Source organism: Phyllobates terribilis, unplaced genomic scaffold (genome assembly GCF_046119375.1).
Source record: "Phyllobates terribilis strain yellow unplaced genomic scaffold, ASM4611937v1 Scaffold_3__8_contigs__length_932513732, whole genome shotgun sequence".
NCBI classification, from domain to species: Eukaryota; Metazoa; Chordata; class Amphibia; order Anura; family Dendrobatidae; genus Phyllobates; species Phyllobates terribilis.
The window spans coordinates 189997886-190011020 of NW_027362763.1; the positions used below are offsets into that span (position 1 = coordinate 189997886).

Here is a 13135-nt window from a genome sequence, read left to right on the forward strand (position 1 = left end):
CACTCCTCCTCATTACAGAGATGCACATCACCAGATTTACTTAATTGGTAGTTGGCTCTCAAGCCTATGCAGCTTGGAGTAGGACAACATGTATAAAAAATATCATGTGATCAAAATACTCATTTGCCTAATAATTCCACACACAGTGTATAGCGCGTGCTCATGTGACATGCTCAAGTCCCTGCCCCGAGCACACGATGCAAACTCAAGTAGCAAGCACTTGCGCTCAACACTAGTTGCCATATCGTCGTAATTTTTTTTTCTTTACTTCTGAAAAAATCCTAAAGTTTATTTTTTACGTCGTTCATCGTGCAGTATAAGTGATTAGACGACTTTATTCCTCGGGGCGGTGCAATTACAGCGATACCAGATTCATATTGGGTTTTTATGATTGACAGCTGTCACACACTAAAAAAAAAAAAAAAAACACAACCTTTTTTTTTGCACAGACTAGTTTTTGCAACCCCATATTTTGAGAGCTATAATTTTTCCATATTTTGACAGACAGTCATGTGACTGCTTGTTTTTTGCAGGACAAGTTGACGTTTTTATTGATACCAGTTTTGGGCACGTGACATTTCTATTCCAACTTTTGGGGGGCAGAATAAAGAAAAACCAACAATTCAGGAATTGTTTTTTATGCCGTTCTGCGTGTGGTAAAATTGATAAGGCAGCTTTATTTTTCAGGGCAGTACGTTTACAGCGGTACCACATTTATATATTATATTTTTTTGTTGCTTTGCAGCATTAACACAATAAAAACTATTTTATAGAAAAAAAAATTGTTTTTGCATAGCTTTACTCTGAGAGCTGTAACTTATTTTTCAGATGATGGAGCTGTATGGCAGCTTGTGTTTTGCAGGACAAGATGACGCTTTCAGCGGTACCATTTTTTATTTACATTTGTCATTTTGATCGCGTTTTATTCCATTTTTTGTTTGGGGGTACGATAAAGCATTTCTTTTTTACCGTGTTCACTAAAGGGGTTAACTAGTGGGACAGTTTTATGGGTCAGGTCGTTCCGGACGTGGTGATACCAAATGTGTGTACTTCTATTGATTTATTTTTTTTCATAAGATTTATTGATGGGTACAATATAATGAATTTTTATTTTTATTTTTTTTACTTTTTTTTTTCCCTTTGACATTTTTCTTCCTTTTACACATTGTCCCACTATAGGACCTTCACTTTTTACATTTTGATCGGCTGTATAGCACATGAAAGAAGCACCATCCCTGTGCTATACAGGCTGTCACAGCTGCACAGGGAGAAGTTACTTTGGTCACGCGCAGTGCATGACTAAAGTAACTTCTTGCCTCCTGGTGACCCGGATGTTGTCATTATGACATTGGGTCACCATGACAACATCTGGAACCAGACTCAGATGCTGCAGGATGCCAGAGGGGAGGTAAATATCAGTACTTACCTCCCCCCTTGCAGCCGCAATGCTGTGATAGATTTCGATCACAGCATTTTGGGGGTTAATGTGCAGGGAGTCTTGCAGGACCACTCCCTGCACATGGCCAACTCCCGGCGGCGATCTCGCCGGCACAGCCTGTGTGCGCGCGAAATCACCGAGGCGTACTAATACATATCTGGCTCTTAAGTCCCAGGGCACAGATAAACATTAGTACGCCTCGGTCCGGAAAGGGGTTAATGCGAACTACATTAAGGCTATGTGTCCACGATGCAGAAATGCTCAGGATTTTTTCCTGAGCGTTTCTGCATCTCCCTGGCAGAAAAAAAACACATGCAGATTTTACATGCGTTTTTCCTGCCAGGGACAAGCGGATGTGAAGCGTTCCTCACATGCATTTCCGCATGCGGGTTGACAAGTGCTTTTCCAAGCGATTTTAGCATCACCTGGAAAGTGCTTGTCAACTTGGTCACACTATATAAATCCATTCAAACAGCATGGATTTATATAGTGTGACCAAAAGAATGTCAAAAAAAATAAAAAAAGAAATCTATACTTACCTTCTGATGGCCCCCGGTGTATTGTTTCCCTCTGTCCAGGCAGCCGGTAGCAGAACACTGAAGGACCTGCTGATGTCAGCGTCGCGTGACCCGTCACATGACTATGATGTCAGCGCAGGTCTTTCAGTACATCGCGAACTGTCGGCATGCGAGGAGGAGCATTTATATTATATTATATTTATATATGGTACCCAGGTCCGGAGGAGAGTCTCTTCTTCTCTAGACCTGGGTACCATCCGCACATTAGAACACATGGAATGCACATCTACATATACAGTGATGCGTAATCCATGCGTTTCAATCCAAGTCAATGGCGGCGAAAACGCAGCACTTCCGCAAAATAATTGGTAGTGCTGCGTTTTTTCCGCAATAATAAGCAGCGGAAATTTCTGCAGCATGTACACAGCTCATGCAGATTATCATTGGGGAACATGGCAGGCCTTCTACCAAGCGTTTTAGAGTTTCTGCAGCGTTTTTGCCGCTGCGGAAACGCTTAAAGAAAACGCATCGTGGGCACACAGCCTAATTGTACATCTCAGTTATGGTGGCACACAGTAGATGTGGAGGACCAGCTATAGTGTGTAGCCCATCACCAGGGAGAGGGACAGGGGAGCATGTTCTGATCCATGGGGAGATCTGGGAGTCTCAGCAGGTCCTAGTCTGATCCATCATTACAGATCGGAGTCAGCCATTCTAGACAATGGAGATTTGAGAAATACAGATGCAAAGCGGAAGGTGTATGATTTATCACTAAACAGATATGGATGTAAATTTGAATAAAAACATATGTTTTTCTAGGAATCTTTTTATTGGCTTGAGCACCAATTGCAAAAAAATTTATCAGGAGGGGGGGGGGGGGTAAAAAAAAAAAAAAAAGTCATAAAGAAGCAGCGCAGAAGATGCATGTGAAAAAAAACAAAACGTTTCATTACCCATGGATTGTAAAATGCAGCCATAATCTGCTTTATTTTTTGCATTGCTCTGATTAGCCAGAGGGCACAATATTTATGCCATTTTGTCTAATAGGAAAACAGATATGTCCTTGTCATTTGTTAGCCTCATATGACAGCATATTTAGGTGGCAGTTGTATTAATCTGAATAAAAACAGTGAAAACTGGTTTAAAAAAAAAAAAAAAAAAAAAAAGGAAAGCATAAAAGAATGAACATCATACACTTCTTAATTCCAAAAAAGGCAGCACAGCAGGTAAGGTAACTTTATTTAAGGAGGGGTACACAGCATCCTCTGCAGACACTCAGACATGCCACTTGCTTCCATCAGTTCGTGTCTTGTTGGATATCACCAGTCCTCCGCGTGGAGCTCCGAGATCCGCGCATCAGCAGTGTATACGAGAAGATGGCCACGTCCGGCAGACAGACCTATTTTCCTATTCTTTGCACCACCCAGTCCTGTTGGCACAATGGGCAGCGGTTGTTCTGCTTCACCCACAGGGACATGCAGCAGTTGTGGAAGGAGTGATTACATTCCCCCCATACCACTGGAAGAGAACAGAGCAGTGTTTGGGTTAGCACATCATTCCCAATCCCACACCGTGTGTGGCCTGGACATGCACTACCACTTTATGGATTTGGGGGGGGCGGGACGGTGGATTTTATTGCTCATTTACAATGGCAGCAGTAATACCATAGAGGAGAAGCAGAGCGACACAGTGGCGGATCTGTAAGGAACAATAATAATCCCCAACTCCAAGGAAAAAGGATCAAGAAACTAAGGCATTCCTATACATTTTACTGCATTATTAGATCTGCTCAGTGTAAATCTGATTTCTGACCTGGAGATGTGCGCGCCATTTCTTCCTACAAGTGTGGGATCTATCCATGTACACAGCATGCTCTTTTAAGAGACTTACCCACCAATGATAATACCTTCTTAAGAGACCAGCGAGATTAAAAGTAAAGACCCTGCTAATCCTGCCAATGCCTGACCCCGCTAACCTGACCGCACTTCTCACAGTGAAATGGCCACAGCTAAAACAAAAAGGCAGAGAAAAATGGCAGAATTTATGGCAGGTGGCGCAAGGATCCAGAGCTAGTGGTTGGAGTTGAGGAAAGATTTGAGGTGCCCTGGTCTGGGGTCCAGTCTTGTTCTCCGTAGTATCCAGACCAGTTCAGTCTTCAGTACTGTGGCCGGTGTTCTCGACCTGAGATTATTGGCGCCTCTTGAGCTTACTAGGCTGCCGGGCCAAGGAGGCAATGTAAGATCAGCCTGGGCGTCAGACCAGGGAGGTCTACACATCTGTAGATTGCATCCTTGGCCCAGCAGCGCAATAAGAGCAAGAGGCACCAATGATCCCAGATCGAGAACTGAAGACTGCTCTCGCCCAGATGCCACAAAGGACAAGACCCCAGATCAGGGCACCCAAAATCTATTTGCTCAATTCTAACCACTAGATCAGTGAGCCCCTTCCCATAAATTCTGTGCCACTTTTCTCTGTCTTGTTCTAGCTATGGCCACATGGCAGCGCAAACCTTATTGAGCAACTCTGCAAGCTATTTTTTTGGTTATTTAAAGAAGTTCTCTTGGACTTTTACATTGAAAGCTTCTCTTTAGGATAGATCATGCATATCTGATCAAGGAGATGAGGTGAGACATCTGGCATCCATGCCGATCACGGTGCCAGTCGGAAACCGCAGAGGTGCCGCAATCACCACCTCGCTCCCCTCACACCTGATATGACATATCCTAAAGGATAAGCCATCAATACAGAGGTGCAGGACAACCCCTTTAAGCTTGATTTTAGCTATTTGACACTTTTCTGTATCTCACAAACAACCCCTTCTTAGGGCATGTTCACATTGATTTTTTCCACTTTTTTGAAACACATACTTTAGGTTTCCAAAACTCCAGGGAAAAGGAGTGATTACTGAAGAGTCTTCTGCTTGGAAAATGGATGTTTTTGACCTCTGGAAAAAGATGCAGTGTGCACATAATCTTACAATGAAAAAGGCTTGGTCAATCACTGAGGGTCCGGCTTTTTTAGCCCACAGCAAACAGTTGCCATTATAGGGAAAAGCTCCATGTACCTTCCCATTTGTCTTGCAAGAGAGGAAATCATCATTAAATAGCACCTATAGAAATTAAATGGATGGCCACGTAATACACGTCAGCTCTGAGTCAGCCAATCCTGGGGTTACTCTTTCCAGCAGCCTTTTCAGGGGTCATGCAATGTACAGACGGCTCCTACAGAGCGGTTCTGCATTCTGGATGTAGATTCAGATCTCTATGGGGAGGTCCAGACTGATCCACCCCACTCCCTGAAGCCGTATACTGGCTCGTCACAGCCTGTATTGGGTGTGCTCTACTCCGTATACAGGTGCTAGAAAGCACAGCCTGAACTCTGTCCACTGTCTCACAGAGCAGCAGACCCCCTCGCCCAAGTCTGATCTCTAATAATGGATTCATCTGACAATTCAAGTATATTGATAACATCTATACACACCACCCCCTAAAATAATTACCGCTTCATGTTTACACATTTAACTCACTTAATTTTGGTCTAATACAATAAATTGACAAAAGGGATCCATTATTAAAAGATTAGAAATACAGTGTAACATACCCACACAGTCCTCCTGCTTGTTCTCTGCTTGGCATCGCAGGCAGGCATCTAGAAAGAATACAGATAAATAGCACTTAATTCAGGAAAATAAGGGAGTGGCGCAGTGGCACCCTAAAAATCACATTATTAAAGGATTACATTTTGCATTAATAAAAAGTACAAGTGAATACAAGAAACATTGTAACATCTCTTATCAGAGAAATATGATTCTTTCACCACTTATGAGCCACATTGCTCAATCTGTGCCTTCTGAGCTCTTGAGCCGCTCTGAAAAACCAGCTCAACTCCATCTTGATCGAAGGCAGATAGACAGGGAATGTCATGCTGCAGCTTCAAGCAATGGTTTTATCTCAAACCAGTGCTGGATTTACAGCTACACAGCTCAGTAATGCTATATAATATATCTATACTGTCCTCCATGCAGCTGCTGCTCCTTCAGGCTTTGTGCTACAGAGAAAGCAGGAATCCCTCAAGTCTGTGCGTTGTGTATAGGAGATATAGCAGCTTGTCTACACGCACTAGCTCAGAGAGAACTGAAAAGTAGAAAAAGGGTCTGCAGAGTGAAAAACTGGTGGAAAATACAGGATACATGTCACGCAATGGCCAGATATCATGTTACTCTTCATTTACACACAGGACAGCTTTTTCTGAAAACTCATCTGAAACTAAAGGTACGCCTTAACGCTGATGTGCAAGAAAGTAAAGCTTTGTTCACACCATCTTCATTGCAAGATCACTTTTAAACTGATACCAGCAAACCTGGGTCAATCAATTGATTTTACTACTTTCCTGTTAGTGCCCAGGCTACATGGGATATGTGACAAAATATATTAGGCATTGACATTGTGACTTTCATGACAAATCAAGTAGAAATGAGCAAATCAATTCGTAGGTGCCCAGTATTCCATGGTTACCAGATGGGGGCCCTGCGAACTGCCTATGAGTTGAGAGGCCTACAAAATCAGTTGAGGTGCTGGAAGATCGCAGGTAACACTTTCTGGCCATTAAATGATTTATACTCTGCATTTAACACGTATTCCTATCTGCAGGCTCTCTAAATTTTCAGTCATCTCTGAGCTAATGGGTGGAGACTGCCATGATGTCTCCTATGCACAGCACACCGAAACTTAAGGGATTCCTGCAGCACATAAGCAGGAGAAGTTGCATGGAGGACATTGTACAGAAGTACTGAGAAAGATTTGCCTGGTGTGCAAAAAACAGTCCAGTTTTAATCAGGGTTCAAATCCAATTTACATCAGTGCATTTGGTTTTTACATCGGGACGTGTTTCCAGGTTGTTTTTTTTTTGCAGACAAAAAACATGGACACATGAACCCTCACAGCCTATGAGTATGTGTGCTATCCATGAAAAATAAAAAAAAAAGTGAAAAAAAGGACATTTGAATGATATCAAAATGCAAGTGTGAACGTAGCCTTGTTGTCTCATTTTTTTTGGAACAGAAAGAAGGAATTCGTTTTGAAAACAGATCTGTTACAATCGGAAGCAGAGGGACAGCACTGATTACTTTGGGGTCTATCTGGGTTCTGTTATGTGTCCATCTTTATAACAAAAGAAACAGTTCTGCATAAAGCTTGTTTGTATTTCTGTTCCAAACACATAATGGAACCAAGAAGGATCACACAATACCTACTGAGCCCCTGTGATTCCATATCAGTCGTACAAGTGATCTGTTAACTGACATTTATTCCATTTCTCTATTCCTAAAACAAACAAGTGTCAAAAGAGTGAACATTGCGTTACTAGAAAGCTGCAAGAGCAGAGAATAGAGCTGGAGTGACACAGGCTTCAGATCTACCATAACTCTTCAGCACCATTTTCATATCAATTCAAACATTGATTTCTCAGTAATAGAGGAACTTAGATGTAAAGGTATTGCTGGACTTGTCCATGAAAAAAATCTACATCTACCTCTATCTATCTATCTATCTATCTATCTATAGTTTGGGGTGTGAATTCCTGCAGACAGATTCCCTTTAACTGGTACAAACACATCAATGGTACATATAAAAAGTACGGTCAAATGCAGTTTTAGGTGGAACCCCCTCAAAATACAAATGAGCTGTCCCCCTGGAGAAAAAAAAAAAAAAAAAAAAAAAGTTTAAAGGGAATCTGTCACCAGGATTCCAAGCCCCCCCATCCCCAACGTTTATATGCACATGTAGCACTTTCAAAGACAAGTCCAGCAATACCTTTACATGGCCGGTTTGTTACTCCATTACTGAGAAATCAGTGTTTGAATTGATATGTAATGGAGGTTGAAGAGCTATGGTGGATCTGATGCCTCTGTCACTCCAGCTCTATTCCTCGCCCAGTGCCACCTCCTCCTGATTGACACTTCCTTTGACTGAAGTCACAAAGCATAGAGGCAGAACAGTAGTTGGTCTAAAAAAATGGCTTAAATGCCTGTTAGAAGAAAAAGACAAACATATGTATATGTATACAATCCGTGTTCAGAATGTTTGGCCCAGGAGGGAAAAATCTGCTCTTTAGGACACACTGGATCATGCACCATGGAAGTACCTACACCCATTCCCTTTATCCTTACCCATCTTTTGTATGTACTTTGACACATCTTTCTGTTCATATTATGCAAGAGCTTGTTCACACAAAGCGTTTTTACTTGCCGTTTTGTGCAGAAAAATGCAGTGGTTTACAGTAACAGCACAATTAATGAATTTTCTAAAATCTCATTCACAATGTGCATTTTTTGTGTTTTTTGACTTAATACATTTTTAAGGAAATGCAGAAAACAATTACTAGTGATAAAAAAAAAAATAAAAAAAACACTGAACATGCCCCATTACAAAGTTTCTTATATTCACTTGCACTAATCTCTTCATCTATGCAAACTTTGTTGGAAGGACAGTGACCATTTATAGGAGTGTTCTAGAATCCTCTGATCAGGAGCACAGTGCTCCTCTGCCTCCCGGCCTGCTGCACCTCTAATGACTGACAGGTTGGCGCAGCGACATTGCTGCACTACAGTTTCAAACAAAGCTCTCTCCAACGCCACAAGAAGAGTCCGCTTTATCTCTGCAGCATGGGAACTGAAGCTAGTCAGGTCCAGCCAGCTCCAAAGCAGCATAACAGAGCTTGCTCCCTAGATATGGAACCTGCTACTCAAAACAGCAGTGGTGGTCACTACATTGGCGTGTAAAAGTTTGGGCACCCCTGGTCAAAATTACTGTTATTGTGAACAGTTAAGCAAGTTGAAGATGAAATGATCTCTAAAAGAACTAAAGTTAAAGATGACACATTTCCTTTTTTTTTGCCTAAAATACAAAATATATAATTTTAATCTTACATTTTAAGACAAAGTAGTATCAGCCAATGCAAAAGTTTGGGCACCCTGCATGGTTAGTACCTAGTAGCACGCCCTTTTGATAGTATCACAGCTTGTAAAAGCTTTTTGTAGCCAGACAATGGTCTTTGAATTCTCGTTTGAGAGATTTTCATCCATTCTTCCTTGGAAAATGCTTTCAGTTCTGTGAGATTCCTTGGTCGTCTTGCATGCACTGCTATTTTGAGGTTTAGTCACAGATTTTCAATGATGTTCAGATCAGAGGACTGTGAGGGCCATTGTAAAACCTTTAGCTTGCACCTTTTGAGGTAATCGATTATGGATTTTGACATGTGTTTAGGATCATTATCCATTTGCAGAAGCTATCCTCTTTTCAACTGCAGCTTTTTTACAGATGGTATTATGTTTGCATCAAGAATTTGTTGAATTAATCCATTCTTCCCTCTACCCATCATTCTTAATGGTTGGCGAGATGTTCTTTTGCTGCACACATACCTTTGATCATTGTGGCCAAAGTTCTATTTTAACCTCATCGGTCCACAGGACATCTTTCCAAAATGCATCAGGCTTGTTTTGATGTTCTTTTGCTTACTTCTGAAGCTGAATTTTATTGTGAGGACCCAGGAGAGGTTTTCTTCTGATGACTCTTCCATGAAGGCCATATTTGTGCAGGTGTCTCTGAACAGTAGAACAATGTACCACAACTCCAGAGTCTGCTAAATCTTTCTGAAGGTCTTTTGCAGGCAAGCAGAGGTTTTGATTTCCCCTCTAGCAATCCTACAAGCAGCTCTCACTGAAATTTTGCTTGGTCTTCCAGACCTTATCTTGACCTCCACTGTTCCTGGTGACTGCCATTTCTTAATTACATTTCAAACTGAGGAAAGGGCAACTTGAAAACACTTTGCCATCTTCTTATAGCCTTCTCCTGCTTTGTGGGCCTCCACCATTTTCATTTTAAGAGTGCTAGGCAGCTGCTTAGAAGAACCCATGGCTGCTGGGGGTTTTTTTGGCACAAAGTTAGAGGAGGCTGGGTTTTTACAAAGCTGGGAAATTTCCATCACCTGGTCCTTTCCTAACAATGATCATGATCAAGCCATAACCCCAACAGGCTAATTAAGGTCAGAAACCTTGGTCAAAGTTATCGGAGCACACAAATCTCCAAGGGTGCCCAAAGTTTTGCATCGGCCCAGCAGTTACAGGGTTAATTGGCAGGTTAACAGCATTCTGAAGCTGCCCAGCTGCCACCCTGAAAGAACGGCTACCGGGAGGAAATGACCTTTATTCCTCCCGGCAGCCGCCGACTTTCAGTCACCGTATACAGTGAGTGGCAGCTGTAACCTCGCCCTGGCACTGACTGACAGCCAGCACTGCACTGATGAGCCGGCTGTCAGTCAGGCGAGGTTACAGCCCCCATCCTCTACGTACCATACTGAACAGTGACTGGAGCCGCACCTATGACTGAAAGCCAGAGGAATAAAGGTCATTTCCTCTGGGCAGCGGGGCTCTCAGTGCAGGTTCAGTATGCCAATAACCTGCAGATTAACCCTATATCTCCAGGTTAATAGCATTTTTTTTCACAGGACAGGATCCCTCTAAAAAGCTGTTGTCCATTACTCGGACAGCCCCTTTTCAATTGCTGCATCCCAGACCCCCCACTCCCCCATGTAAAATTAAAGCAGCCTGTACTCGCCCTTGTTACAGCTACGTCAGGCCTCACATGACATTATTCTGCCACGTGAGCCCTGCAGCCAATCACTTGCTCTTAGTTGGACAAAACTGACCCCTGGAAGAGGTGATGGCCACTGCTGTAAGAGACTGACAGGGCCCCAGGAGACCAGGTACACAGCAGGCAGGAGCGGCATACAGGCTGTTACTTTACACTGAGGAATGCAGAAGTTGAGAAGCAGCTGTGACTAGTGGACAACCCCTTTAAAGGTCCCCAGTAGCACTTCAGAAGTGCTCCAGTTATACAGCCACAGTTGTCAGCGCCGGTCACACGTCCTCGGTCACTCCGTTTATTTTAGGAATAAGTGATCTGTGGCAACAGGAGCAGGAGAGAAGGAGACTGATTATTGGGGGGTCCGGCATTTAGAAAGAAAAAAAAAACTGCATGAAAGACTTTTTTTTTATAAAAAAAGTAATAGATCACTGGTTCAGTGTGTTCCTAAACAGACGGCGTGATGACCGGAGAACAGGGGTGATGGAGCTGAATGCTCCTGATCAGTGGGGGGCGATGTGATCAGGGCATGTGCCCCCATACTATGGATCGGTAACATGATGCTGGCACATAAGGTGCTGTGAGGTGCGGGTATGGGGCATAGACCTGCATTACCAGGAGATGACAGGGCAGATCTGCACCAGTGTGACCTGTGCCCACAATAGAGAATCGCACATGTGCAGCAGCACCCGGTCACACCACACAGCAGCACTGCGGTATAGTGCAGTCACGTGCCCTATGCCAGGCAGCACTGGCGCGCATCTGCCGCATCATACACAATACGCCCACCAGCGCGTTACCGCAGGGCCGGATCCCCGCTCCCCTCGTCCTCACCCATGACTTGCACCCGGCAGATGGCGCACGTGTCGCACTCCACGTCCCAGCTCCACATCGCCACCGCGTTCCATTTCTTTAGAGAAAACATCTTGACACTCGGCCGGGTGAGCTCCGCCCGCCGATCGGCCATACCGGTAAGAGGCGTGGAAGGATCTGCCCTATGGAAAGGCGATGTCACAGATGATGACCAACCAGCGATGAGGACCGGCAAGAACCGGAACCCTTAATAGAGAGGGCGACCAATCAGGTAACAGGAGCGTGCGGCATTGCCTTAAAGGTCCAATGACGGCGGGAGCTGCTGACGTCAGTGTCAGGGGGAGAGCGAAGGGATGTAATTACAGGAGATGACCAGCAGGGGGAGCGCGGATAAGAAATTGAAGAATCAGAAAAAAAGTTTTACTTCATTGTCCTGTGTGTCCTGGAGGGGCAGATGGGGGAGGGGCAGGGTTGTTGTTGAGTTGTTTTAGGCTATGTGCCCACGTTGCAAGTCCTCTCCCGGAAAAACGCATGCGGAATTCCGCACGCGTTTATCGCGCATTTTTCGCGCGTTTATCACGCGTTTTCCACATGCGGAATTGCCTTGCATTTTTTATGCATTGGACAAAGGCAATTCTGCTTGCGGAAACGCAAAATTAAATGACATGCTGCGGATTTTTGAACGCGGCATAAACGCTGCGGAAAAATCCGCAGCATGTGCATAGAACTTGCGGAATCCCCTTGGGGATTACCGAGCGTTTAACAAGCGTTTACGCTGCGGAAATTCCGCAGCGTAAATGCTTGAAAAACGCTACGTGGGCACACAGCCTTAGGCTAAGTGCCCACGATGCAGAAATGCTGCAGATTTTTTCCGCATCTCCCTGGCAGGAAAAACGCATACAGATTTTACATGCGTTTTTCCTGCCAGGTAGAAGCGTTTGTCAAGCGTTTTTGCATGCGGGCTATGGCTATGTGCCCACGATGCAGAAATGAAGCAGAAAATTTCTGCAGCATTTCTGCATCTCCCTGGCAGAAAAAACGCATGCAGATTGTACATGCGTTTTTCCTGCAGAATACATGCGGATTCACATGCGGGTTCACATGCGTTTCCGCGTGCAGATTGACAAGCGCTTTCCAGGCGATAGCATCACTTGGAAAGTGCTTGACAACTAGGTCACACTATATAAATCCATGCAAACAGCATGGATTTATACAGTGTGAACCGTAAAAATTAAAACAAATAAAGCTATACTCACCCCCGAGGCCCCGGCGTGGCTGCAGCGCTCGTTCCTGGCTGGTTCCTGGCTGCCGGCATATCGCGAGACAGAGCGGTGAAGGGCCTGCGGTCACATGACTGTGACATCACCGCAGGTCCTCAAGCGATGCCGGCATTCAGAGAGAAGACACCGGACAGGTGATTATAACTTTATTTGTTATTTTATTCTTTTTTTACAGGTACAATGGTACCCAGGTCTGGATGAGAGTCTCCTCTCCTCCAGAACTGGGTACCATCCGCACATAGAGACGCATAGAAGCCGCTTGTAGAAATGTACAGTCGCGGTTTCTATGCGTTTCAATGCAAGTCAATGGCGGGAGTTCCGCTGCGCTACCGCAAAATTAAATGACATGCTGCGGATTTTTGTATGCAGCATAAACGCTGCGGAAAAATCCGCAGCATGTGCATAGAACATGCGGAATCCCCTTGAGGACCATGGGGTGCGGGTTAC

The 13135-nt window shown here is 44.1% G+C and overlaps 1 protein-coding gene across 1 annotated transcript; it reads right to left on the reverse strand.

The window, feature by feature from the left end:
• Window positions 1–3178: 3178 nt before the first annotated feature.
• RNF7 (ring finger protein 7) lies at window positions 3179–11653 on the reverse strand. Its single transcript, XM_073674387.1, has 3 exons — window positions 11430–11653; window positions 5557–5604; window positions 3179–3474 (listed from the first exon to the last, which is right to left on the reverse strand). The coding sequence occupies exons 1-3, from the start codon at window positions 11560–11562 to the stop codon at window positions 3356–3358; spliced, it is 300 nt and encodes a 99-aa protein (XP_073530488.1). The 5' UTR covers window positions 11563–11653; the 3' UTR covers window positions 3179–3355.
• Between the last annotated feature and the right edge of the window lie 1482 nt (window positions 11654–13135).